Source organism: Python bivittatus, unplaced genomic scaffold (assembly GCF_059951505.1).
Source record: "Python bivittatus isolate LINGU-HERP-01145 unplaced genomic scaffold, Pbiv_v1 ctg000120_np1212, whole genome shotgun sequence".
Lineage (NCBI taxonomy): Eukaryota > Metazoa > Chordata > Lepidosauria > Squamata > Pythonidae > Python > Python bivittatus.
Window position 1 is genome coordinate 8,102,005 of NW_028277037.1, and position 24,678 is coordinate 8,126,682.

The window sequence follows — 24,678 nt, forward strand, 5'->3', positions numbered from 1 at the left end:
CAAATATTTTGGGGAATTTTAAGCAGAGGCAGATGGCTCAGTATTAAACATCACAATATGTAAATATAAAACATAATTACTCCAAGTCCTTCCTGTTTTAATCGAAGCTTTTGGCCACGGCAAGTTCTGCTTTATTTTAATCTTTCCCAACCTGTAGTCTTCAGATGTAGTGGAATTATAACTTTTTGAGTTCCTCATTAGCCATATCTACTATAGTTGTAATCATGACAGATTTGTAAGGCATCAGCTTGAGAGGAGTGCCCATCTGCAGAATGGGATCAAAAGTTTGTGAGCTCGCTGTTGCCATCTCAGTGTTTGTTGTGATGCACCTACACAACTAGCAGGGCTTGGATCATGATGCTGTGCCCAACCACTTGCAGATTTTGACTTCCCATGCAGAAGCCACTGGGAAAGGCTACTTGTGAAGGGGAATGAAAAGGACTGATGATAAGTACCCTGGAAAAAGCATCATGTCTGCTGATTGAGAGTCCCCACCATCATCTGCTAACAGATAACTGAAAACTGACAGGAAGCTGCAAACTATCCTTGGCTCTTAATGCTGTTACATTCACAAATTCCACAGTCAACACAGGGCAAAAATAGGAACCTGCTCCTCTAACTCCTAACTCTAAATCCTGAAGGATTGGGGCCATCCTAACCTCAGAGGGAGATGGTTCAACAAGTGCAGGTGCTGCAACAGAGAAAGCATGCCTCTAAGATCCCAGTAGATGACACTGTTTCACAGAAGGGACCAGGAGCAAGCCCATCCTGCCAGATCTGGTAGGATGGGCAGAAATGAGAACCCAACAGCCCTTGGTCCTCCTGCAGCTGCTTGATGGGGCCAGAAGATGCTTCCTTTCTACTTTCTAATGAAGCAATTGGAGGTCAGCTTTTTTCTAGCAGGGAGAAGAGAATTGCCTAGAATGTTCCTTTCTAGTCAACAGCTGGTCTTCCCCATATTAAGATATTCTTCCTGAGAGGAAGAAGGCGTAGCCTGCCAAATTCCCTTAGTCTCAGGCTGACTGAGGCCAGAATGCACTCCCTGAAGTTGCAGAGCAGTTCATTTTTGCTTCCTCAATGGAATCCATCACAAACATGAACATGAAGATCCAAGCAGCCTCTGAAGACAATCCATACCCAATATGTATGTATTCAGGAATTCCTGAATATTTTTTTTTCTTTTTCCTGATCACCTCTACAAACATTTATCCCATTTCTTAATATCATCTTAATGGAATGATATGGCAACAGGGGAAGAAAAGAGCGTAACCTGATAATACCAAGGAACGAAATAATTTTTATACAGTATCAAGGGCAAAGAAACAAAATGGATATCAGCACCCCGCTTTCAGATCCACATTTTTCAGAACAATGGCACTCTACAAATAAAACTGCACAGCACTTTTAAACCACTTCTTATGTTTTAAGGTAAAAAGGATGACGTACCTGGTCAATGACCCAAGGGCTGTAGAAATGCCCATTCTCAGAAGGTTGCCACCAGCGGAGACGTGTAGAGGCAGAGCGAGCTTTTAAAGGGATTTCCAAGGCAGTGTATCGCCCAACATTGCTTGAATTGCTAAAGAGAAATTCCTGAAGCAGATTCCATGTGAGCCCACCATTAAGAGAATATTGTAACAACACTGGCTGGCTTCTGGGGTCAGGTACGGCTTTGCCACATCCTAGTCTCATGAAGAACTGCACAAATCTACATTAAGAATATAAGAGCCATAGTTAGAAGGAATATATTATTACTTTAGACCAGTGTTGTCCAAACTTGGCCACTTTAAGATGAGTGGACTTCAACTCCCAGAATTCCCCAGCCAGCCATGCTGGCTGGGGAATTCTGGGAGTTGAAGTCCACTCATCTTAAAGTGGCCAAATTTGGACAACACTGCTTTAGACTGTACAAAACATCTTGATTCTTTTTGCCATAATGAATAGTGTCATTCTGTTCTGGAGTATGTAGCAGTGTGGCTTACACCTTTTTAATGCAATACTTGCCTTTACTTTTTGTATTTTCTTTATCCATTAGAGCAGCATCAAAAGAACTTAAAAAAGCTATTTATCCTTCAGGGCATGAGCATGGAATCAATAAATAGATTTACTTATAGAGTGCACACTCCAATACATTTGATTCTGCACTGAAATTTCATGATTTTAGCCAGAAACCTGGCAGCATATAAAAGACAAAACATAAAATACAGCTATGAGCTACATTCATTTGTTTATTAATATAAATATAATCCTTGAGCTTTCCAGGAGATGCAAAATCCAGCCCTTTAAAACCCCAAATGATTGGATAATGGTTCTAAGAAAATATTTAAGCAATTATTCTGGGCTGAAATCAGAAACAAACAATCTGGCTTCATTAAGTACATAGAATGACAGACTAACTGCAACGTTCAAAGTTATCCCAAAGAATAATAATCAACAGAGAACCAAAATATATCTCAAATCAATAAAAAAATAATATTATTACATTTAAAATGTGAATGTGGACCCAGTGTTTCTTTTCATATTCTTTTCATTATATTTGAGGTAGAGTTGGTCCATACATAAAACGCAACTCTCAACAAAGATTAGTTTATCTGAATCCACAAGAGAAGGAAAATTGGGAGTTTTTCTTTCATTTCACAGAAGAAATTCAAATGCCATGCTCTTATATAACACCCCTCTTGCTTTTCAATAGATAATTTGGAAATGCAACAAAACTGTGATACTGTATTTTTCCAGTGGTTTCATTTTATGGGTATAGCTTACTGTTTATTGGGAAAATGCAATACATATAAATTAAGCCCTGTAGCAGAAAATGAGAGTGTGCAGGGGGAAAAAAAGTGTTAAGCCTTTATGTTAATAATAGAAGTCCAGAAGACATAAAGACCATATTAAAATGAAATTTCTGCAGAGTTTGTAATAAAGTTTTCATTGCAAAATACTGAGGATTAATACATGGCTGAAGAAAACGGGAAGGGTTTTTTAAAAAAAAATTTTAAAGTCAGAGGAGGATAATTTCAGGGCCACCCAATAACTTGTAAACAGGAGTTTAACTTCAAACTAGTTTACTTTTTTTTAAATTTATTTTAACATTTCAGACGCAAGCTCTCTCAACAAAGAATTTCTCATCAGGCGCAAAAGCCACGACATAAACTTTAGAATTTAACAGTTGCTATTTCAAATAGCTCGACATCAGCTGGATCAGAATCTGCCAGTCACCGACTGTAAATGAATGTTTGCAATTCAAAGCAAGCGGCAAATATTCTGGAACTCAAAATGAAGTACCCGAAGTTGTCTTGGCAATAAACGCTGCGTTTTCAATCATGGTTCACAGTGGAGCGGCCCTTCATTGAGCAATTCGTATGCAAGAGAGTTCAATCTGATAAGATTAAAAAGTTATTTATACTACAAGAGATGTTGGCCTCCCTGTTCCTGCAGAACCACATATTGGCAACTCGATCAAAGATTTACAGAATGAGTTGCTTTTCAGTTTGTAGAAAAATGCAAAACATATTTCAGAGGCAAAAAAACCCATAAAAAAGAAATCCAAATATGTTCTATCACCAAACAGGCAATGTGATGGAAATATAACAATAAATAAAATTTTCAAATGTCAGCCCTGCGTTTCTTGGTGGGGGGTGCCTCACTCTTTCTAACAACAGGATCACATGGGAAAATGGTCCAAATCCCCCAGTGCCATCAGTGAGGGAATATTACTGGAAAACACTCAGATGTTACAATGCGGTTTATTTGGTTTTAACAGAATGCATTAAGCAAACCCAGCTATTCCAGTTTATAAACCATAGCTTAGGGCAGTGTTTCTCAACCATAGCAACTTCAGGAGGAATGGACTTCAACTCCCAGAATTCCCCAGCCAACTAGGGAGTTGAAGTCCACTCATCTTAAAGTTGCCAAGGTTGAGAAACGCTGGCTTAGGGCTTAATGTTATGTATGAATCGAGGCACTTCAGCTTATTCTACAAATAATGGCTAAAGCAAACCATAGCTTAATGTAATATATAAATCCGGTTCAGAGGCATCTTCATAATCTGATGCTTTCACCAAAATGACAAAAGCAGCATTGCTCTGCTGTGGCACAACATATGTATGAAGGAGGTGGAGTTTGCATAATAAAGTTGCTTTTGTCATTTGCCCCCTCCCCCCAGACTCTCTGAGGACATCTCCAGTTTATGCTGCTTGAAGAAGTCCACCAGAACTAGGCTGGATTAGGCCCACAAAATGCCAGTATATTCTGACCTCAGTTTGCACTGATCACAGTCACATGATCACCCCACTGAAGAACATCTGGAATTCAGAGAAGACTGGGAGATTTTCCCTTGGGTTCAACTACCTCCTGATCTCAGGCCATAGAAAATGGAGTTGACACAATTGTACTTTGCATATTTGTAAACCATGGAAAGCAGGTTACCTAGCTTGTGATAAATCCAGATCTTGCGTCATCAGCATTCGTAACCCTTCCTCGTTAAAGAAGAGATTGTTCCCTCCTGACAAGATGCCACATTTCCTGGAGGGCTTTCCACCACTCACCAGTAAAAACCTGTCCGACTCCAGTTGCCCTGAATGCAAATACAGATTCACACTGATTTAGGATTGACCCTGAAGCACTTCTGCTAGAAGTTGGAAACAGTGTGGAATAACTAAGCCATTTGTATGAAGTGAACAAATGCTTGGTCAAGCATTTTTCCAGTTTTAACCCCTTTCCTCCAATTTTAACCCATTTCCTATAAACCTTCATTCTGTCCAGTGGATTAAAGTTAGCTTGTGAATTTTCAAGGTAAGCAAGAATAGTACGTAAGAGGGAAGAATGGTACACAGACAGCCACTACAATGTAGTGGTTGAAGGGTTGGACTGGCATTAGGGAAAACAGCAGTATACATTCACAAGCACATATGCAAACACACCACACTCCCACTTATATATTTCCAATGTATATGTAGCACTTGCTTTGTTCAGAGCACAAGAAAAAGCAGAAAACAGCCAAGAGCATGACTTGCTAAAGAAATACCAATTTGTTAAGTTTTTACCAAACTATAATCTGAGCAACACTTTACACCATCTCTAGCAAGACTTTGCACAAGGATATCCATAACTCATTACAACAGATGCTGCCTGCACTAATATTTATGCTAGTATTTACAAAGCCACAATTAAAAATGGAAACTCCTTTCTCACCCTCCCCCTTTTAAACTAATACTAGTATGATGATGAGATAGTGTTTTTAGGTATCAACAGTATAATGCCGGAAGTAATGCTCCCCCAGTTGATATTTAATGAAGAAGGAAGGTCCTGAAAAGAGATAAGAGAGTTTGACGGTAATGAAAAGGCATTAGCGGGCAGAGTTAAGGCCCTGATTTTCCATGGAACAGATCTGGGCATGTATTTTCATGTGAGAAATAAATTACTTTAGATCCAAAGTAATAGTATACAGTGCATTCCAAATGTCAATACAAAAATGTCGTTTTCCCACAGTATATTCTGCATTAGTGGGGTAGTTAAAAAAAAGCTTTGCTTTGCAATTGGACGTCTTAAAAGAAATACCCCAAATTGTAATGCCTAGCATGTGCTTCATGAAGGTACAGAGGGGGGCAACTCCTCCCAGAAATATCAAAGGGCCTAGTGTATTGGCAGCAAATGAGGAAAAAACTAGAAATAATTTTTAATGGGACAGCTGATGTTCATTTTGATGGAATGCCTTTAAGGGAGCAATTCGAGCCGAATTAGATTTGGGTCTGGTTTGTTCCATTGCTCAGAAGAGATTGGCATGGAAGTTTCTGTGGTTAGAACTTGTCAAATGGGAAAACACGTCTGGATAATCTGAAGTCTACACAAACTGAAATCTTTGGACTCTGTTTTTAAGAAAATCATCAAGATGGCGGCCTGAGTGGAGTTATCAAAGCTCTGCCTGTTTTTTATATGTGATGCACATAGAAAAGAGGTGGAGCTTGGATCGCATCATCTTGACTTTTTTGACCATCCTCTGCGGACAGTCCTGCCGCAGAGACAGAGCAGAATCTTTCTCAGCCAGTGAAAACAATTGGAAAGTATATTCGTGTGCTTTCCCAACTTCCATTCTTTGTAATCCTTGACAGTTTTTTACAACAAGGGATAGGATAATCCACTTATTTTTTTCTTGTACAAGGAAAAGCAGCAACAGTCAAAGAAACAAAGCAACTGAACAGGGATAGGGAAAGCACAGGGAGGTGGCAAAGTCTAATTAGGTGACATCTTCATGAAGTCAGTGGGACTATCTTGTCTACAAAGTAAGGAGTATTTCGTTTGAATAAATTAGATCAACTTGATGGTTTGGCAGCAAAACATTTTTTCACAACATCCAAGTATAGTCACCATACCTTCAAAATCATCCTTGAGAAAATCAGGGTTCTTGGTGGTTATTCTACAAGTTGGTCCAGAATAGCCAGGGTCACAGATGCACTTGGTCCCATTGACACAACTCCCATGTCCACTGCACATCTCCTCACATTGCGGCCCTATGTATACATTGTCAATGGCCCAAGTCACAGGTTGAGACCCAGCAGGATAAAATCCTTGGTACCATCTGAATCTCACCAACCTGAAGCAAAGCAACACAGCTACGTTAGCTCCTGTTATATTGCATGGCATAAAGTGCTCTGAGGATTGTTCCATATATGTGCATTGATGGCAGCAATACCAGCAGAACCATAAGCAATACTTTTATCCCTGCACTCAGAAAGAAGTGAAAAATTCAAGCTGCAAATTTATTGTATTATGCAAGGACTGAAGTCATTGATACCTTCTCCATCCACCTGAAAAGATAAAATAAGTTCATGGTGTCATGACATAGTAGTTCTAAGCAATGTAAGACTTATGAGCATTATTCAAGCAGCAATATGAAGTCTCTAGCCCAGTATTACTAACTTCTGGAAAGTTGCTACAAGACAAGCTATTACAGAAAGAGACTGGGCAGAAAAGCAAGGGCAAAGGCAAGGAATGATGGTTTTGACCCATACTGCTTTTATAGATGAGCTGGGGTTAGCTTAACGTTTATTTTTTATACACGCATTTTTGCATCGCTGCAAGTTGTAGTGAGAAATATGATTCTCTCTGTTTTTATTGTTGAACATTCTTGCCTCAGGGGTGTCGGGGTGGGGGTCATGGTAGGTCAAAGTGGTCAGAAAATAAACTACCCCACATCTACATTGAAAGGCAGGCAAAGAAAAAAACAAATCTCAAAGAAAGAAAGAATCTGGGGAATGCTTGTGTGACTTTGGTGAGAGAAATCTCTGCTACACATTTGGGTCTCCTCTTCAGTCGATCGGCTGGAAAATGAGAGAAAAGGTTTGAGAATGTGACTTGGAACAGCAGGGATGCTAAACATTCTAGGATTAAAGATAATAAAAAATGCATCTCACACTTAAAAATTAAATATTTTGTTTAATTATTAAACCGTGGGGGGGTTCCTCAGCTTTGCTCCAGTTCCTCAATGGATCATAAGGTCCGCTGTATTTTCTATTAAATATGAGGTCATTCGGCAGAAATGCTTTCTCTCACAGTAGATACATGGATATGGATCACAATCTGTTTTAAAGATCTCAGAAGTCTTATGTGAGATGTTTCTTAATGTCTGGTAAAATGATGTGTAAAAATAAGCCCCAGCCCTTCAAAAGCATCCAGTTTTGTAGGTCTTGAGTTATGTAGGCATTCAGATGTAACATATCAATGGTATTTCAAACATGCCAGTTGCTCCAAGTCGCTATCCTAATCTTTAACAAGGGTGGGGAACCTCCAGCCAGCACAGCCAGCCCACTGGTCTCACAAGCCCTTGAGAGAAATGTTGCTCCCGTTCATCAAAGCTTACAGGTGTCCCATCTGAAATACCTGTAGGTATGGCTCCCCCCTGATCATTCCCCTTTCCCAAATAGGAAGGTTTGAGGTATCATTGATCACACAACCATCCTTGCAAACTTCTTATGGAACTTCTGTAAGAACAGCTTACAGGTGTCCCATCTGAAATACCTGTAGGTATGGCTCCCCCCTGATCATTCCCCTTTCCCAAATAGGAAGGTTTGAGGTATCATTGATCACACAACCATCCTTGCAAACTTCTTATGGAACTTCTGTAAGAACAGCTGCAGCTATGCTTCTGCCCCACATATTTTCCAATGGGGTGGGTATTGCAAGGAGGGGTGGGGTCTCCCTTCGTTAAGCTTTGCTCTCTGCTATCATCTCGCCTGCTCAGGGTCCAGCTCCTCGCTCTGCACATTAAGAAACAAATGTCACATAAACATCGATGTTCATTGGGGATTGGGACAGAAGAACAATTTTAAGTCCATTTATTTATTTTAAACTAAAACAAAACAAAATCTGAATCTGAAACAAAAATGTGTAAAGTCATCTGTTCAACTTTCCAGTCAGTTGCCACAGCTACCTCTGTTGGCCAGACAGTGGCGATACACTGTCACCTAGAAAAGGGCCACAGAAGAAAATATTCAGGGAGCACTGCAAATTCTTATCCCAGATCAAGAGTTGAGTCCTCTTGGGGTATCTAGGGCTAGGGAATTCTGGGAGTTGAAGTCCACTCATCTTAAAGTGGCCAAGTTTGGACAACACTGTCATAGAGTGTAGAAAGGCAGAAGGATAGAAGCTAGGTGAGAATCACTTACCCACAGAGATGGAGCTTTCCAAAATGGATGACCTCTCTTCGCCAACCCTGGGTTGTTCCAGCATAGTATGTACTGCTTGGATGATGCTCAACCGAGCATAGAGAACTGAGATAGCTGCTACTACTATAACATAAAGGAAGAAGCAGGTGCCAGGTTGCGCCCAAATCTCGTGAGAATTCAAGTTTCACCGGGTCAGCAGAGGAGCTATCTGTAGTGCATCCAATGTTAATCTGAAACCAAACAAAACCCTCCATGTTGAATTTATGGACATTTTAGGCATAGCAAAAAATAAAAAACCTGAATCTTTCTGTAAGAATTCAGATGTGATTCCATTCCAGAGGCTCAGTTCCTCTCTAAGGTGGTGATGGCCTGGGAATACATTAAAGCAGTGTTGTCCAAACTTGGCCACTTTAAGATGAGTTGGGGAATTCTGGGAGTTGAAGTCCACTCATCTTAAAGTGGCCAACTTTGGACAACACTGCATTAGAGTCTTGAAATAATATGACACATTGTTCACACTGGAGTGGAAGTGAATACTGTGCAGGATGTTTCGCCATGAATTTATGCAAGGAAAGGATAAACAAGAAGTACTGCATTCATATTAGACAAATATTAGCTGGAGGACATGGTGTCCTAATGCTTTTTCACTTTTTCCTGCTCAGATTTATTCCTTAGGTCTCGGTGCTGGCATAAATATAATTTCTGCAGAGTTGGTAGCATTTTATGATTTGTACAGCTACCAAACAACTGTAACAACCCTTTTTGGTTTGGGGACAGTTTTTTTATGATGCAAAAGGGATATAAATTTTTATAATGAAATAAAAGAAAGGAAAGGAAGGAAAAACTGTAAATTCCAAAGGTCCCTCAAGCACCGTGGACATCAGTGCAAGCTTCCTCTGCATTTATTTTTCAGATACTTTCAGTGTTTTCTTTTATAGAAAATACTGAAGATATCTCAAAAATAAGTGACAATGGCTTAGTACCACGTACAACTTCTTACTCATAAAAAACATCCTGATTCTTTATAGGCTGGTATAGGCATGCTGGGCTTGGACAGAAGCACAGCAATCAGAACAAACTGGATAGGTGAATTGCTTTATCAAGAGAATTGTGTTATGGGGAACTGCTTTTTCAGATTCTTGTTTCAGAGAAATGTTATCATCGGGGGCATTTGCAAGGGGAGGATCAAAAAAGTCAAGAGGGGTGGCTGCAACGATGCACCCATGTGTGGTGCACGTTAAAAGGGGATGGGGCTTTGATCACATGGTTGGAGCCATCACCTTGACCTTTTTCATCCCCCCTTCCAAGGAAGCCCCTGGTTATAACTTACTACAATTAGCTTTTCGTAGAATTTGATAAAGGCAATCCCAGTGGTATCTACTTATTTGTATTGCAAAAATCTATCTTTTGTTCCCATTCTCCCCTGAATTTTTTGAAGGAAATATAAGCTATAGATGTAATTAATACTGAAATACACAGAGAACCAAGTTTTTTTTCCTATCTATAAATGCTAAATGCATAATATTAATTACCATAATGTCTTTTAATAAAATGTGTTGGCTGGAAAAGGTTCTACCAGATTCTTCCTGATTTTTTTTATCACCATAGACTAAAACAGCTGCCTTACTACATAATGCATGTGACCTTCCTATTATTAGGCCTAACCTACTGCTGATCTAGAATCAAGAGGACATGAACTGGTTCATTAGCTTCAGAAATCTAGAATGTCAACTTTTGCTGCATTATCTATAATAACATCTTGTTTATCAGCATCTCTCTAACCTTGCAGTAAACATATTTTCATTTTTTAAAAAAGTAAAATGCCTTTCCTAGATGCCAAGATGTTAAGTATAGGTCTTCTGGGGTAAACACACTGAAAATGTGTTCCTTCTGAATGCGACCTCAAAGGCATTTGTTGATCATGCTTTTAATCTATATTTTAAAATATAAAACAGTTTGCATTCTATATATTATTAATTAGTTGTCATGACAAATTGAAACGTGCATGAATAAACATTCAAGGCAGATTTTTCTAAGAATATACAAGGTGAGCATCCAGTGGCTTCTTACAACTGCACAAGAATGCGCTAGGACTATTAATGATTTGCATATACATGATAGTGTGTGTGTGCGTGTGTGTATTTGTGCATTCTGCTTCAGCTGTGATTTTAAATTTAAACCCTTGAAATACAGTATATTCTCTGGGAGCTATACTGAGGATGCAATTACTTATTTCAATTCAATATGTGGATGTTGTTCTTCCTGTCTGGCTATCCTGTGTTTTATCTACGCATATGACAACATACATCACAATGTTATAATCACGACAGATCCCCTTTCTCAAGTCCTTATTTTCTTAATAGAACAAAACATGTATTTTGTTGTATGGTAAAGTTATATGAGAGGTCTTCTGCATTTTTTAAAATTTTGTTTAATTACTGTCTGGTGGATAATAGGACAATTTTGTAGCCCATGTAAATGTTTTATATACCTTGAGAAAGAGAGAATTCAACAAGGCCATACTATTCATAAATATAACCCCTTGTCCATCTTGTCTTCAACCTTGAGGCCCATGTTGATAATTATAAGATTTCATATTGTAACAACGTGCAAGATGATAATTGTGGATTTTTACATTGCAATAATTAAACGGTCTGCCAACCTTTACAGATTAGGCAGCTCCTAGTAATTGATGCAGAATAAATCGTACTAGCGCAATTCTTCCATATCCTTAGAAAAATGTAACATAGGTAGAGAAATGCTAAAGCAAGGTTTAAAAAAAAACAACTTTGATAAGCAAGAAGAAAAGAAAGCAAAGATAAGTACCTCAAACTGGATTATGGTATTTTCATTTACATTCAAATCTCTTGTTGTAATTGAATGTTCTCCAACTTCATTTGAAACAAATACCATAGCAGAATCTTCTTCTCTGTTACAAAAGCAAAGTGATATTTCACAACATAATTGTTAACTTTAGTTAATGACTTTTCTTCCTGAAACATGTCTCACTATGTATATATATATATATATATTAATACATACGGTGCTCCTTTGGATGAATATGGACAATAAAGTCCAATGTTGCCACTAGGATAGAAAAACCAGTTGTCTTCCTTTGGGCCTAAGTCAAAGGTATCCAAAAGGATCACAGGGTTTTTGAGGTTATTTCCATCAATAATGAAATCATCTAGAATCCAGATCTCTTCCTTCTTACCTAGGAAAAGTAAAATAAATAAATAAAACCCTCATAACCACTGATCTAATTGTTAGTGACCACTAGGAAATAATGTTACGCAGTTGAATAGTTAATTAGTTGCTACTAAGAGTATTCAGTGCTTCCTAAAATGCTTTAAGAAGTGATTATGAACAATAATATGTTCATATGTAAATTCCAAATGATAAACGTAATAATGATAGGTTGACATAAGGAGATAACTTTAATTAATGCTTCTGTGTTAGGCACATTTGCACAAGGCATTGAGTTTGTTCAGTAATTAAAAACATGCCAGTGAACTTTGCTTGCTGCTCAAATTGTCTTTCAGAGTCATAATGTATCTCAAAGCAATCAAAATTTAGATTCTTTGTTCTATACCGTTGTTATAAGGCTGCCAGATCCTGAAACGTGTAGCACTGATTCGTGCTGAGTATGGCAGTGGGATATTAATGAAAAGGACATCAGTTGTTTGGGTGAAATAAAACTCATCTATCAGGTGCCAAGTGATTCCTCCATTGATGGAATACTGAAGCAGAATAGAATGAGATCTCTCTGGGGTACCTGGAACAGAAGTTGAAGAAGTTGGAGTGACAACAAAGGTAAGATAAATGAATTAGGAGAGCTTATCTTGGCTGCAGAACTATGAACATAAGTAGAGTTATTGTTTTTTAAAAATAGCCTTTATATAATAGTAAAAAATATAACACAGATTTTAAAATGAAACAAAACCTGACTGCAGAAATGTACATTTTGCCTTAATTTTTGAAGATGGTACAAGTTACTGGACAAGGTTCTGAGATGTCATGGAATGTTCATGGAGAGAGATGGACCACCCTAACATTCATATTAGAATCCATCATTTTGTTTTCTGAATTTTAAGAAAACACCAGTTTCCTCCAAAAATGTGATACAACGTTAAATATTATTCTGTTCAAGGATTTGGATTCTGGATCCCCTTTATTTCATAAAGACAAATTTTACATACTGAGAAGTGCAGCCTGTTGTAGTCTTGGGTGAGAGAGTTTTCTGTTTAACTACAGACCCAGGCAAAACTTCTATAATAATAAGATTAATGCAAAACAGCAAAACAGTTTGGATATCTGATCCTAATTTCTATTAAGAGCTAAATCTAGTAAGGCAGCAATCAGTAATTCTCAGCCAGAGAGAACCTAAATTCCCCAAAGTCACCGAGTCAACTGCCAAGTATCCATTAACTCAGAAAGGGGGGAGGAAAAAGGCTAGAATTGAAACTCTGGAGCACAGACCTACCTAAGGTTTTGACTGCTTTATATTGCAGGAGACAAATAATGTGGATATGGCTTCATTCTTGCCTGCAACAAAGAGTCTAATCTAGCTGAGTCATTTCTGAGAGTCTTCTGCCAAAGAAGCCTATTGCTGAATAAGGGATTAAGTGTCTGGAGAGCTGTGATTTAGTGCCAAACTCTAGTGTAAATCCCAACAGATTATGGGGAAAATACTACAGTTTGGAGGTATTGGAGCACAAGCTAACATCTTTCCAGCTGTCATCAGGTCACTGTCACTGTGTCTTGGTTCTGAGTCATAACTGGATGTTTGCGAACTAGCTCTGTTTTTGGATATCAGCAAGGATTATATTAATTTATTATTGCTACTGTTTAGTGTAGCGGTTAAGGCATCATGATAGGAACCAGGAAATGGTGAGTTCTAGTCTTGCTTAAGGCACAAAACCAGCTGGTTCTTCTCTAGCAAACCATTTCCGAAAAATGCTGCCAAGAAAACCACAAGGAAGAGTGACCAGGAGTCAAAACTGGCTAAAGGGGAGCAGCGTTATTTCATTATGCAGTGGTAAATAGAATTCCAAAGTGAAACGAAGAAAAATACTTACCTTTAGCTAAAAATCTGAATGAAAACTGAATATACATTGTATTAGTACAATCTAAATCCCTTGAAACGAGCATTCTCAGCCCTTCCTGTAAACAGAGAATAGGTAGTATTATTACTTTTCATGGAGTTAATTAACATTTTTGGTAATCTTTCTTGCCAAACGAGTCCAGTAGATATTTAAAAAAAAAAAAAACTCATTCAAAACCACTAAAGTAATCTTATACAATAGCCTGGAACTAGGGCAAGCAGTGAAGTGACCAGTTTACTGGCAATTTCCCATTATTCTGGGGTATGAAGGTAAGCAGCAGCTAAGGGTGGTCTGTCTGATAACTTGTCCCATGACCTTGCAGGCCTACACCCTGTTCTTTTAGCTGATAAGCTTGGAGAAGAAGAAAGAAAACATTTTTCCCAAAGAGAGAGAGAGATAGCCATGCAATTTGAAGAAAGATTGAGGAAAGAAGAAAACAAGGTAACAGCTGACAACCTAAAATGGATTCTAGGTGATGTTGACAGCAGAAGGCTTGGTAGTTCCAAGAGAAACAAAGCAAGACTCCAAGGGAGCCAGAGGGAGCCTGAAAGAATTGGGAGACAAGGGACATAGCTCTATAACCCCAGAATGCAGGACAAACATTAATGGATTTAATTACAGAAAGGCCAATTCCAGCTGAATATTAAAAAATAAGATCCTAATAGTAAGAACAGTTCAACAATGGAACCAATACCCAGAATGGTGATTGGCTCCCTTTACTGATTGTGTTCAAAAGAGGTCTAGGAATGATCTGTCAGGAATGCTTTAATTTAGATTCCTCCATGGAGCAAGGAGTCGTTTAAACTGGCCTTTCCAGGTCTATGATTTCATCAGTGGTTACTAGCTAAGATGAAATATACTATCTCCAACATCAGAGACAGATGGCTATGATTGTAAATGAAAGAATACTACTAGTATTCTCCTTATGAATGTCTTATTGACATTTGATTGGCCATTGTGGGCCACTCATATCCGTATAATACAAGGAAATGGATGCATAAATGAAATAGTAATATAGAAGTATATCCAGTGAGAAGGATGACGGTAGGCAAAGGGCAAACATTGTAAGAAATGAAGGAAAAGAGCTAATCAGAATGTAATCTGTCCCCATTTTCTTTTCTCCAAAGAAAGTCTGAAGTGATTTATAAGCATGGAACAATCACTGTGCATCCTAAGCTTTTGCAGCAATAACCCCACTCCCCATTCTACCCCCCCCAGCCTTGTATGCTTCTTCCCTTCTAAAGAAAAGGGGGACCTGCATTGCACCTCTACTCCTTTTGTGCATTTGAAAGAAGCTGCAAACCCCACAAGATCTGAAGTTCAGGAGCCGGGAAGAGGGGGATGAGGCAAGAATTTTCTCCAAAGGGGAAATAAAACCATAGCATCTTTAAAAAATAAAAATAACAGTAGTGATCTAGTTTTGCAGTAGTTTCAGCTACACCACAGTTGACCAAGAAATCAATTAGCTCATATCTCCAACACTGCCAACCTTGTGGAAATATAGAAATCTAGAGGTGCTTTCAAACTGGCACATAATTCTTATGTGGAAATGTCCTTTGGACTATTTCAAAGTTGAAAAGACATAAGCGGAACTAAGAACATATTCAAACTTGTTTAACCAAGACCATGATAACTCTGATATCACTTGGGGCTTATTTGAAAGTTCCTCTGGGTTTAATAATAAAATCCCCAATGGAATCCTTTTCTCTAATGTGAATAGTTTTAAATGAGGTATGCTATCAAACAAATGGTTCCTACCACCACATAAAAACTTAGAAAAATAATCCCCTCCTAGGAATGTAATCATCTCAGTTAAGCATATTTTGACTTGTCTGCAAATGGCTAACCTTCTCCTAAATTAATCGCACAGTCCATTATGAATAAAGAGAAATAAAAGGAGACTGGGTCTGAAGAAAGCAAATGAAAAATTAATGGTAGTTGTTTTTTGTAAATAACCACCAAAAGGCACTGAAATGGGACAAAGATGATTTAGAATTCAGTAACATTTGAATATCAATAACTCCTAACCCCTTTGAAGATGAGGCTAGTTCCAGACTTGATGGTGTCACCATTCAGGTTCCCTCTCTCGGCTCCGTAGACTTCAGGCCAAAGGTCAGGATGCAGATTACCATTGAAGTCATCTTTTAGGACAGTTGGGAGGGGAACAGTAGGCACGCAATATGGCCCTCCAAAACCTCTGTCACACCTGAAGTAAAATGGGTGAGAGCATTATTGGCTGCTTAATGAGTGTGGACCGTTTTGGATGAAGCGCTAAGCCAGAATTGCCTCTTGTGCCCAAACTCATATTCTTCCTTGTCTTTCCCTTAATAAATCTAGAGTTGAAGCTACGGCTTCAACAAACAAGCCAGGATATGGTTTCGGATGTAACAGGGGACTGCTTCTTCTTCATTAATTTCTGCTTAATTTAGTGGATGCAGTTGGGTACTGCCATAAAGTCATGAATGAAAAAAAAAGCAGAATTCTCAGCAGCAGTATCTTAACATTATGCCTGAATAGATTCTCTCCCTCCTAAAAAAACCAAAAAAACAAAAACAAAATTAGAGCTTTTGTTTTCTTACACACAGTGTCCAGCATCACAGATTCCGTGGCCAGAACACATCCAGGGACATCCGGTGGCCAGAATGACATTATCAATAGCCCATGTCTCCCCACCAGGAGTATAATCATGTTGAATCCATCTGAAGCGTGTTCTGGGAGACCTGGGAAGAGCAGAGAGCAGAAGAATCAGATCACGAGGTTATAGAAGAAAGAGCAAAAGAAGAGGCATGTGGTATGAGACTGTAACATCAGCTTATGCTTAAGCAGGAATACAGAGAGTCATACCATCTGGCTCTTTTGTGCCATTAGCGGTTCTTCTATCCATACATTGTTATGGATGCAACATCACCCTATCATCTCTTTCATTAACTCTAATCCTCAACAGCAGCCAGTAGGGAAAAGTATGGTGCAGTCACCGTATTTACAGCCAAAAGAGCAGAACTCATGACATTTTTTTTCAGCAGCAAATATGCATTATCATCACATCTCGTTCCACCCTTTTGGAAAAAGAATTTAGCTCAGAAAAAGATAAACAATGTGACAAACTGATTTGGCCAAAACATTAAAAAAATCTTGGGGGCTGGGAACAAAGAGAAAAATCCCTTTATTCCAAGGTGGCCCTTTTGGTAAGCATTCCAGCGAGTAAGAAAAGACATCTGATTTCATGAAACCTTAAAAATTGTTTATTCACAGTATGTCTTACGAAGAGGCTGTAGATCCAGCTGATGTCCATACCTACTTTTATAGCCCAGATGTTAAGAATAAAAAGCCACATTAGAGACTTACATTGCTGCAGGTGGAAGAGAGAGGGTGATCCGTTTCCAGTTCTGGAACCTTTCTGAACTGTAAACTGAACTCTCGGTGTAATGTTGGCAGCCTATTCTGGGCGGCACGCACTCTTCCGTCACCAAATGCCAGTCTTTTCCATTGTTTAGGGAATACTGGAAATGAATGCCGTGGGAATCACTGAATGGTTTGCTGCACCCCATGTTCAGTTCAAACTGCATGAAGGTAGAATCAGACACGTGGAAATCCCAGGTCTCAGCATAACGAGGTTTTCCTTAAAAACAAGGTGCAGAAAAATGTCACCTTCTTCTTCTGATTTGAATTAAAAAAAACAAAAGCAAGGGGAGGTTGGATGAGATGGAAGCAAGGATGTTATGTAGAGGCAGAAAGGTATGGAGAAACCTAAGACATCGTATTAGTGTAAACAAGATTTAGCTACGTTTCATCTTCTTTTTCTTATCCTGTGGCTTTAATGTCTTTGGCTTATGGGGATATCTTCAGGGTATAATCCAAAAAGTCAAGATGGTAGCCATGATTCACATAAAAAGCAGATGAAGCTTCAATCACAAGGTCATGGCTGCCACCTTGACTTTTTTGACCCCTCTCTTTGGACACCTCTGTTGGTTTACCATTACTTATTCCTTTTCTGCACTTTGCATAATGTTGCCTACTGCAAAAGGAAATTAGCGTAATGGATATGAACATATGAATGCATCCAGTTTCAACACTTTGAAAAGTTTGAAAGGTACTGTACTACAAAATATTGCAATTTTCAAAACCAAAAATGCAAAAAGTATGCCCTTTGCTCAACTTGAGCCTTACCTGTATTTTCACTGAAGATGAGAGCGGTATCCATAGATAGACAATCGATGTCTACCTGCCCCCCTTGAACCCGGTACCAATTTGTCTGTAAATCTACAGAGCCATCAAATTTATCTTGAAAACCCATTGGAGAGCTGTCGTTCATTCCTACAAGGACATCATCCAAAGCCCATTGGGCTGAATGCTTTCCTATAAACAAACAGAAAGAACATGGTCATTATTCTTTATACGCGAAATTATTTTATTTAAGTTATGGTATACAACCAGTTTGGTGTAGTGATTAAGGCACCAGGCCAGAAAACAGGAGACTGTGAGTTCTAATCCCACCTGGACTACAAAGCCAGCTAGGTGACCTTGGGCCAGTCACTCTCTCTCAGCCCTAGGAAGGAGGCAATGGAAAACCACTTCCAAAAATCTTTTCAAGAAAACTGCAGGGACCTGTCTAGGCAGTCGCCAGGAGTCAACAGGCACCAAAAACAATAACAACAAAAAGTTATGGTATTGCATTGACCTCTTTTCCCCAAATAATTCATTTTTCAAATGGGGCAATCATTTGCAGTTCATTTACAATACAGTAGAGAAAAAAACGGCACTATAAAAAGTGAGTTATGACCAGTTCTTGCACTTACAATGTTGCAATGTCCCTGCAGTCACATGATCAAAATTTGGGCACTTGGTAACTGGCATGTATTTACAATGGTTGCAGCATCCCGGGGTCACGTGATCGCCATTTGCAACCTTCCCAGCTAGCTTCCGATAAGCAAAATCAATGGGGAACCACATGATTCCCTTAATGACTGCAATGATTCACTTAACAACCGCTGCGAAAAATGTCATAAAATCAGGTGCAGTCATGTGATGCCTCACTTAATGACTGCACCACTTAATGATGAATTTTCCGGTCCCTATTGTAGTCATAAGTTGAGGACTACCTGTATGAGCTAACTAAGGAGGTTTGGCTAGAGTCCAGAACTAATACTTTTCATATTACTTTGATGGAAGATAGTTCGGTAAGTACGCACTGCAATTTCCTAGTACCAGCAACACAAGAGGAAAGTTTTTAAATATATTGTTTATTCTGCCACAGCAAACAATGGGAACCCAGGGAACTTGTGATGCTCTGAACTATAGTCTATGGATGAAAAATAAAATAACATAAAATCAATGAAGAACAAATTCAGTGGCTCTTAAGAATAAGTGACTCATTGCATTGTACCCTGAACAGTTAACAGACTAACGATGTCTTTTTATGTAGAATAAGCATATTCATACTCATTTACCCAAATGATACTGTCTTTATTAATTAGTAGATCTGAAAAGTTATATATGCACTATATGTAATTGTAAAGAAACATATTCCTGTTACCTACCATGCTGAGGTTGCCACCATCGAAAGGCGGTAGCTGATGTTTTGGCCTCACGGGGCAATTCAATAGATACAATCTGAGGTTCTAAGAAAGACAAGAAGTCCAGCTCTCGTAGCAAAGTCCAGCTTATTCCATTGTCATTTGAATACTGGACCACAAGTCCTGTGAATCAAAACGAAATAAAATACCGTTTTAAGGCTCTGTTGAAAAAGTGGGATCTAAAGCCAATCTTAGACCTGTCAATAATGCAAACGGATGCACATAGTTCACTAGTGCAGAATCCATTAATTCATGGTTTCGAATACCCTGTTACTTTAGGGAGATTTATATTTAAAATGGCAGCATTGTACTAAACCTGAGATGTCTGCAGCCTGAGAATTACACCTGAAGCCAGCTCTTTTATGTAGGGTATAGATTTCCAAGTTGCAATAGAATACGTGGCTGTTTCTTGCATTTATTTATACAAGATTGTTTCTATGGTGCTTCTGTTGCTCATGAATAAATGATGACTGACTTTAGGACTGAGTGTAAATCAAGCAAAAGTAATTTGGAACCTCATGTGGATTGAGTTCAACACACTTGTTTCAATATCCATGAATGGCCATACATACATACATACATACATACATACATACATACATACATACAAAACCTTAATAGAGAGGTGCTATTACTGTATAACTTGAGAACTAATAACTAAGCATAATTAATCACCAGCAGCCAATAATCAATGCTTACATTGCTTTCCCATCATTTTTAGCAGAAGTCCTGCCATGACAAAGCAACTGTAGTTTCTGAAAGATTCTGATTATAGTTCCGTATGATCTAACTTTCCCTAGACAAAGAATTTCTTTACCATGAAAATGTAGGAATAAGTCAATAAGATTGCATTTATTTAACAATATTTATTACCTTCCCCAATGCTAATGGATTCTATGAACAAAGCAAAAGCTGTAATGTACAGAAATACACAGAAAATATAAATACACAGAAATTAACTATGATAGGTGCCCCAAATCAACTAAGTGCCAAAAGTAATTTGGAATAATATTGATTTAACTTGCCTGCAAAATGCAAGGAGGGTTGGAGTCATCCATAACTCCAAGGGGAGAGCATTCCATAGAATGGGGGGCTATGACAGAGCAGGCCTGCCTCCTAGTTCACACTTCATATAAATCACAAAGAGGTAGACCCTAATAGGCCCTCTCTAGATGTCCAGACCAGACAGGAAGATTCCATTCTATGTTAATTCAGTGTTAATATTAATGATGCTGAAGGTAATTCAAAAGAGATCAACAAATGCCCATTGTGGATATGTTGGAGTATTGTTCTATTGTTATGTTGAAACATAATTCCCCTGGAGATTAGACTTGCTCTGACTCTATTGACTTTCTCTAATGCCTTAAAGACCTGTTTCTGTTACCGAGCCTGGGGCCCTAGGTATGTGGCGGAGCCCATATCATGGTTATGTTGATTGTATTGGTTTGTTTTCAATCTCATGATGTATATATTACTTTATTGTTTTGTTATGATGTTTTTATCTTGTTTTTATTCTGTTAGCTCCCGGAGTCATATGTTTGAGATGCACAGCCATATAAACTGAATAAATAAATAAATATGGGACCTAAGAGAGGCCATCCATATGTTATGATTGCCATGAGGCTGGATGTCCCTGTGATATCCAACATTTCAGGTTTATTGGGACTGCTTGGAGCACTGCCCAATCCAGTAGCATTGGATGCAGACGTAGACAAAGTTCTTGGACCCTTGCCTATCCTGTCTTGTTACATTTAGCAAAGATGTTGAATGTTGGAGATTATAAATTCATCCTGAAAGATCAAACTGCCCTGCCTGAGGCTGATCAATCTGGCCAGAAATTTCAGTCAGGAAGCAATAGGAGTACATAAGTATTTTAATAAACAAAGATTAAAAGTCAGGCTATCACAAGAATTGAAAGAATATTAGGGCTTTCAGCCAAACAAGAGTCCAACAGTCCAAAATTGCAAAGGAACAGGGCAAACAGAGTGACAGGGGTAAGAAAATGATGAAGGTTGACTCCAGCAAATTAGTTCAATTTTGTAGAAATACTTATTCTTCAGCATTTCTGTGCCCTCAGTTCTGTTCCAGCTCATTGAAATTGAAGGCATTTAATGAATTCCATCTTTGGTTTCTCCCTTCTGTAAATGAGATGCTGAGGCTCTGCTTCTGATTGTCCACATGCATTTATCCTTGCTCTAGTGGATTTGACAGCATTCCAGATTCTTTTGATCCCTTTTGAGTTCTGAGTCAGACTGTTGGCTGGTGGACTCCAGCCTGCCTGCTGCCTCTGCCAGCCTGGTATGCTCAAGCAAGGTGGGCGTGCTCCAGGTCCTGTCGATTAAGCCATGTCATCTTGCAGGACTCAGGAAGCAGGACTCAGGAAGCATGTTCTGCTGCAGCGCCTGCCTTCTGGAATGATGTCCCTCCAGAGCAGTGTTTCTCAACCTCAGCAACTTTAAGAGGAGTGGGCTTCAACTCCTGGAATTCCCCCATCCAGCATGTTGAAGCCCACACCTCTTAAAGTTGCTGAGGTTGAGGAACACTGCTCCTGAGATTCACATAGCTCTCATCCTTATGTTGTTTCAGAGATTGTTGAAGACCTGGCTATTCTCCAAGGCCTTGGGGAAAGAGTGGTTTTGGTTTGTTACGGGCGGCTTATAGTTGGTGTTCTGCTCTTCCGGTCAGTTGTGTTTTTCTTACATGTACTGCTTTTTATTTGTAAGCCACCCAGAGCCATCAAGGGGTTGAGCAACCTTGAAATTTGATGAACTAAAGGAATACTATGAATGTTTTGATTGGCTTCTATAAAAGCCACTTCCTAACTCATGGGGCAGTGCTCGTGGGGTGTTATGGGAAATGTGGACAGTCAACTGTAGGGCTGGGAAAGGCTGCTCTTTGTTAATGCAGCAACAAAAGATGGAATGAGGGCTATGACAAAGATAGGAGCAACATGGTTAAATGATAGAGCACTGGGTACAAAATTAGCTCTTTCTCCAGTATTTCATTGGGTACTGCTTTTAAATATTCTCCCTTATAAGAGGGTGGCCACTATTCTCTCTCACTGAGTAGAGTAAACCACTGCCAACGCTTATTTATTTGGTTATTTAATTTAGCAAACTTCTACCCTGCTACAGTCAAGTTACTCCTGGCAGCTTACATCCATGGTCTGATTAAAACCCAACAGGATCACTATCTCAGCTATAGCATAAACCTCAAATAAACACCTCCAGCTTAAGCAGGAGATAAAAATAAGGATAAAAAACAGAAAACAGGGAATTTTTTTTTTTAAATGACATAACATGGCAACCTTATGCTGATTTTTCCAGCTTTTACATTTAGTGGGTCCACTGCACGGGCATTTGGAGAAGGGCTTAATGGGGGGCCAGTCATGAAATGAATCTTGACTGGTTGCAACACAAACGTCACCCCTTTTGTACATGCAGCATTGACATCACACATTTGTAAGTAATGTATGGCGCTTGCATTGCAGTGTTGCGATGCTCATTACATCATTTTGACAGTCTACAAATGCCTCTGGTCAACCCTAATAACAGGGATGTAGCATGGTATATTCCTGATCTGGCAAACGATTACAAAATTATGGACTTCCATCAATATAGTAATGATGGATATTTTGCCAGAGTCAAATAAGATGCAACAAAGCCCTGACAGCTGCTATTCTTATCTTTAAAAAACCTTTATGACCTCTATAAAAAGAACACACAGAATCCACACAATGTTTTTAACTAAGCAATATTGCTAACAAAATAAAAATAAATTTACCTTCATTCCTGGCTCGGGGTTTGTTACAATCTGTACCAGCTGTTTTGCTTCCAATTTGTACATAAAACTGAACTAATCTGTTTTTTAAAAAGTTAAAAAAGTTAGTTCACAAGAAAAAACAACATTTTTAAAGCTTGGGGACTGTTCTATCAAACAGAATTTCCTAGTACCCAAACATAATTTAGCATTTAATTTTATACAGACCTTAGTTCAGTTATTCTTATATAGAACAACTGAAATTACTACTGAGTGAAAACATGTAAACCTTTCTGACAGCTGTCTGAATGAAGTCTGCATTATGATTTTGCAATGACTTCTCCAAGCTTTTTGGACCATACAGTCTCCCATTCACCCTGACATGGATAGTCAATTTTCTTGTTCATTTGCATAAAAACCACTGTTTCACTCTTTTAACATCTTTTCCCTTTTCTGCAAGTTTTGCATTGGGTTAAAAACGTGAATTACTTCATTGGAAGCCAGGTTTGATGATTGCACCAAGGTTTGGACTAAGTCTAGTTTTATTATAATATATTACAATCTCTGCTCAGTCAACTAATATTGTTACAATAATAAACTGGATGGATTATATAATAACAAATAATTCAGTCATAAAATTATAGATTGTGGCGAGATGATTAATGATAGATTATCACAATCAATTTTGAAATCCTATCTATTGATGTTAAGGGAAAGCAGCCACTTGGTTTGGCAGATTTTTATCTGACGCTCTCAGATAAGAGCCAACCGCAGATCAGTGGTGCTGCATTTGAGCCAATCTAATTATGACATAGGTTTTTTTTTTTAATATAACTAGGTTGTAATACTCTAAACAGAAACAAATAGGCAAGATAAACTATTCTTATTTGCTGTTATATGTTGAATAACTGTACCCTTGGATAATATATGAAGCTTTTGAAGCCAGATCATAATCCAGATACAATGCTGCTAGAGTTGACTAGAGAGAGTGTGTTTTAACATTTATTTCAAATTGTTTTAAAAAGAAACAATTGCTATTAAGACGTGAAAAAATATAATTCATTGTTTGATTAATTAACTGAAAGAATTTAGACTTTGTCTTAGACTTTCTATTTTATAAATAATAAAGCTTTTTACCTTTAATTTTAACAACAATCTTTTCTCTGCATTGCAATGTTATATTCATATCTTTGGCAATGAGTGTAAATTACTACTAATTAGACTTGTATAGGACTGTCCTGTAATTCTGAAGGAAGTTCACTATGCGGAAATGGAAATGTAATATCATGCTAACATGTTGTAACAGCTACATTATCTGCATATAGATAAAGAAGATGAATTGAATCTTCTTCATTGTCCTACTGTGATGGAATGGAATTATGAAGGCCAAGCTCAGGGAGATAAGCATTTTCTTAGCTCACCAGAACCGTGTGGGAGGATCAAGAGGATGAGACTGGCACCTCCCTGAGGAATTCACACTGTTGTGGCTGGAGGACTTTGGGAACTGGGGTTTTAGTCTGGGAAGATTCTTGCTAGAGGTTGTAGCTAATAAACATAGGGAAGATTGATGTCAGGCCTAGCCCA

The 24,678-nt window shown here is 38.5% G+C and overlaps 1 protein-coding gene across 1 annotated transcript in view; it reads right to left on the minus strand.

Annotated features, from left to right (window-relative positions):
• Nucleotides 1–24,678, minus strand: part of RELN (reelin) — a 320,681-nt gene that overhangs the window by 45,183 nt on the left and 250,820 nt on the right. The window contains exons 31-44 of the mRNA XM_088134961.1: nucleotides 23,119–23,195; nucleotides 19,300–19,458; nucleotides 17,930–18,118; nucleotides 17,108–17,381; nucleotides 16,342–16,482; nucleotides 15,791–15,968; nucleotides 13,736–13,820; nucleotides 12,250–12,432; nucleotides 11,700–11,871; nucleotides 11,484–11,586; nucleotides 8,658–8,887; nucleotides 6,366–6,586; nucleotides 4,423–4,570; nucleotides 1,447–1,705 (exon numbers count right to left, since the gene is read on the minus strand). Coding sequence (XP_087991087.1) covers nucleotides 1,447–1,705; nucleotides 4,423–4,570; nucleotides 6,366–6,586; nucleotides 8,658–8,887; nucleotides 11,484–11,586; nucleotides 11,700–11,871; nucleotides 12,250–12,432; nucleotides 13,736–13,820; nucleotides 15,791–15,968; nucleotides 16,342–16,482; nucleotides 17,108–17,381; nucleotides 17,930–18,118; nucleotides 19,300–19,458; nucleotides 23,119–23,195 — 2,419 coding nt within the window. The remainder of the gene's footprint in view (nucleotides 1–1,446; nucleotides 1,706–4,422; nucleotides 4,571–6,365; nucleotides 6,587–8,657; nucleotides 8,888–11,483; nucleotides 11,587–11,699; nucleotides 11,872–12,249; nucleotides 12,433–13,735; nucleotides 13,821–15,790; nucleotides 15,969–16,341; nucleotides 16,483–17,107; nucleotides 17,382–17,929; nucleotides 18,119–19,299; nucleotides 19,459–23,118; nucleotides 23,196–24,678) is intronic.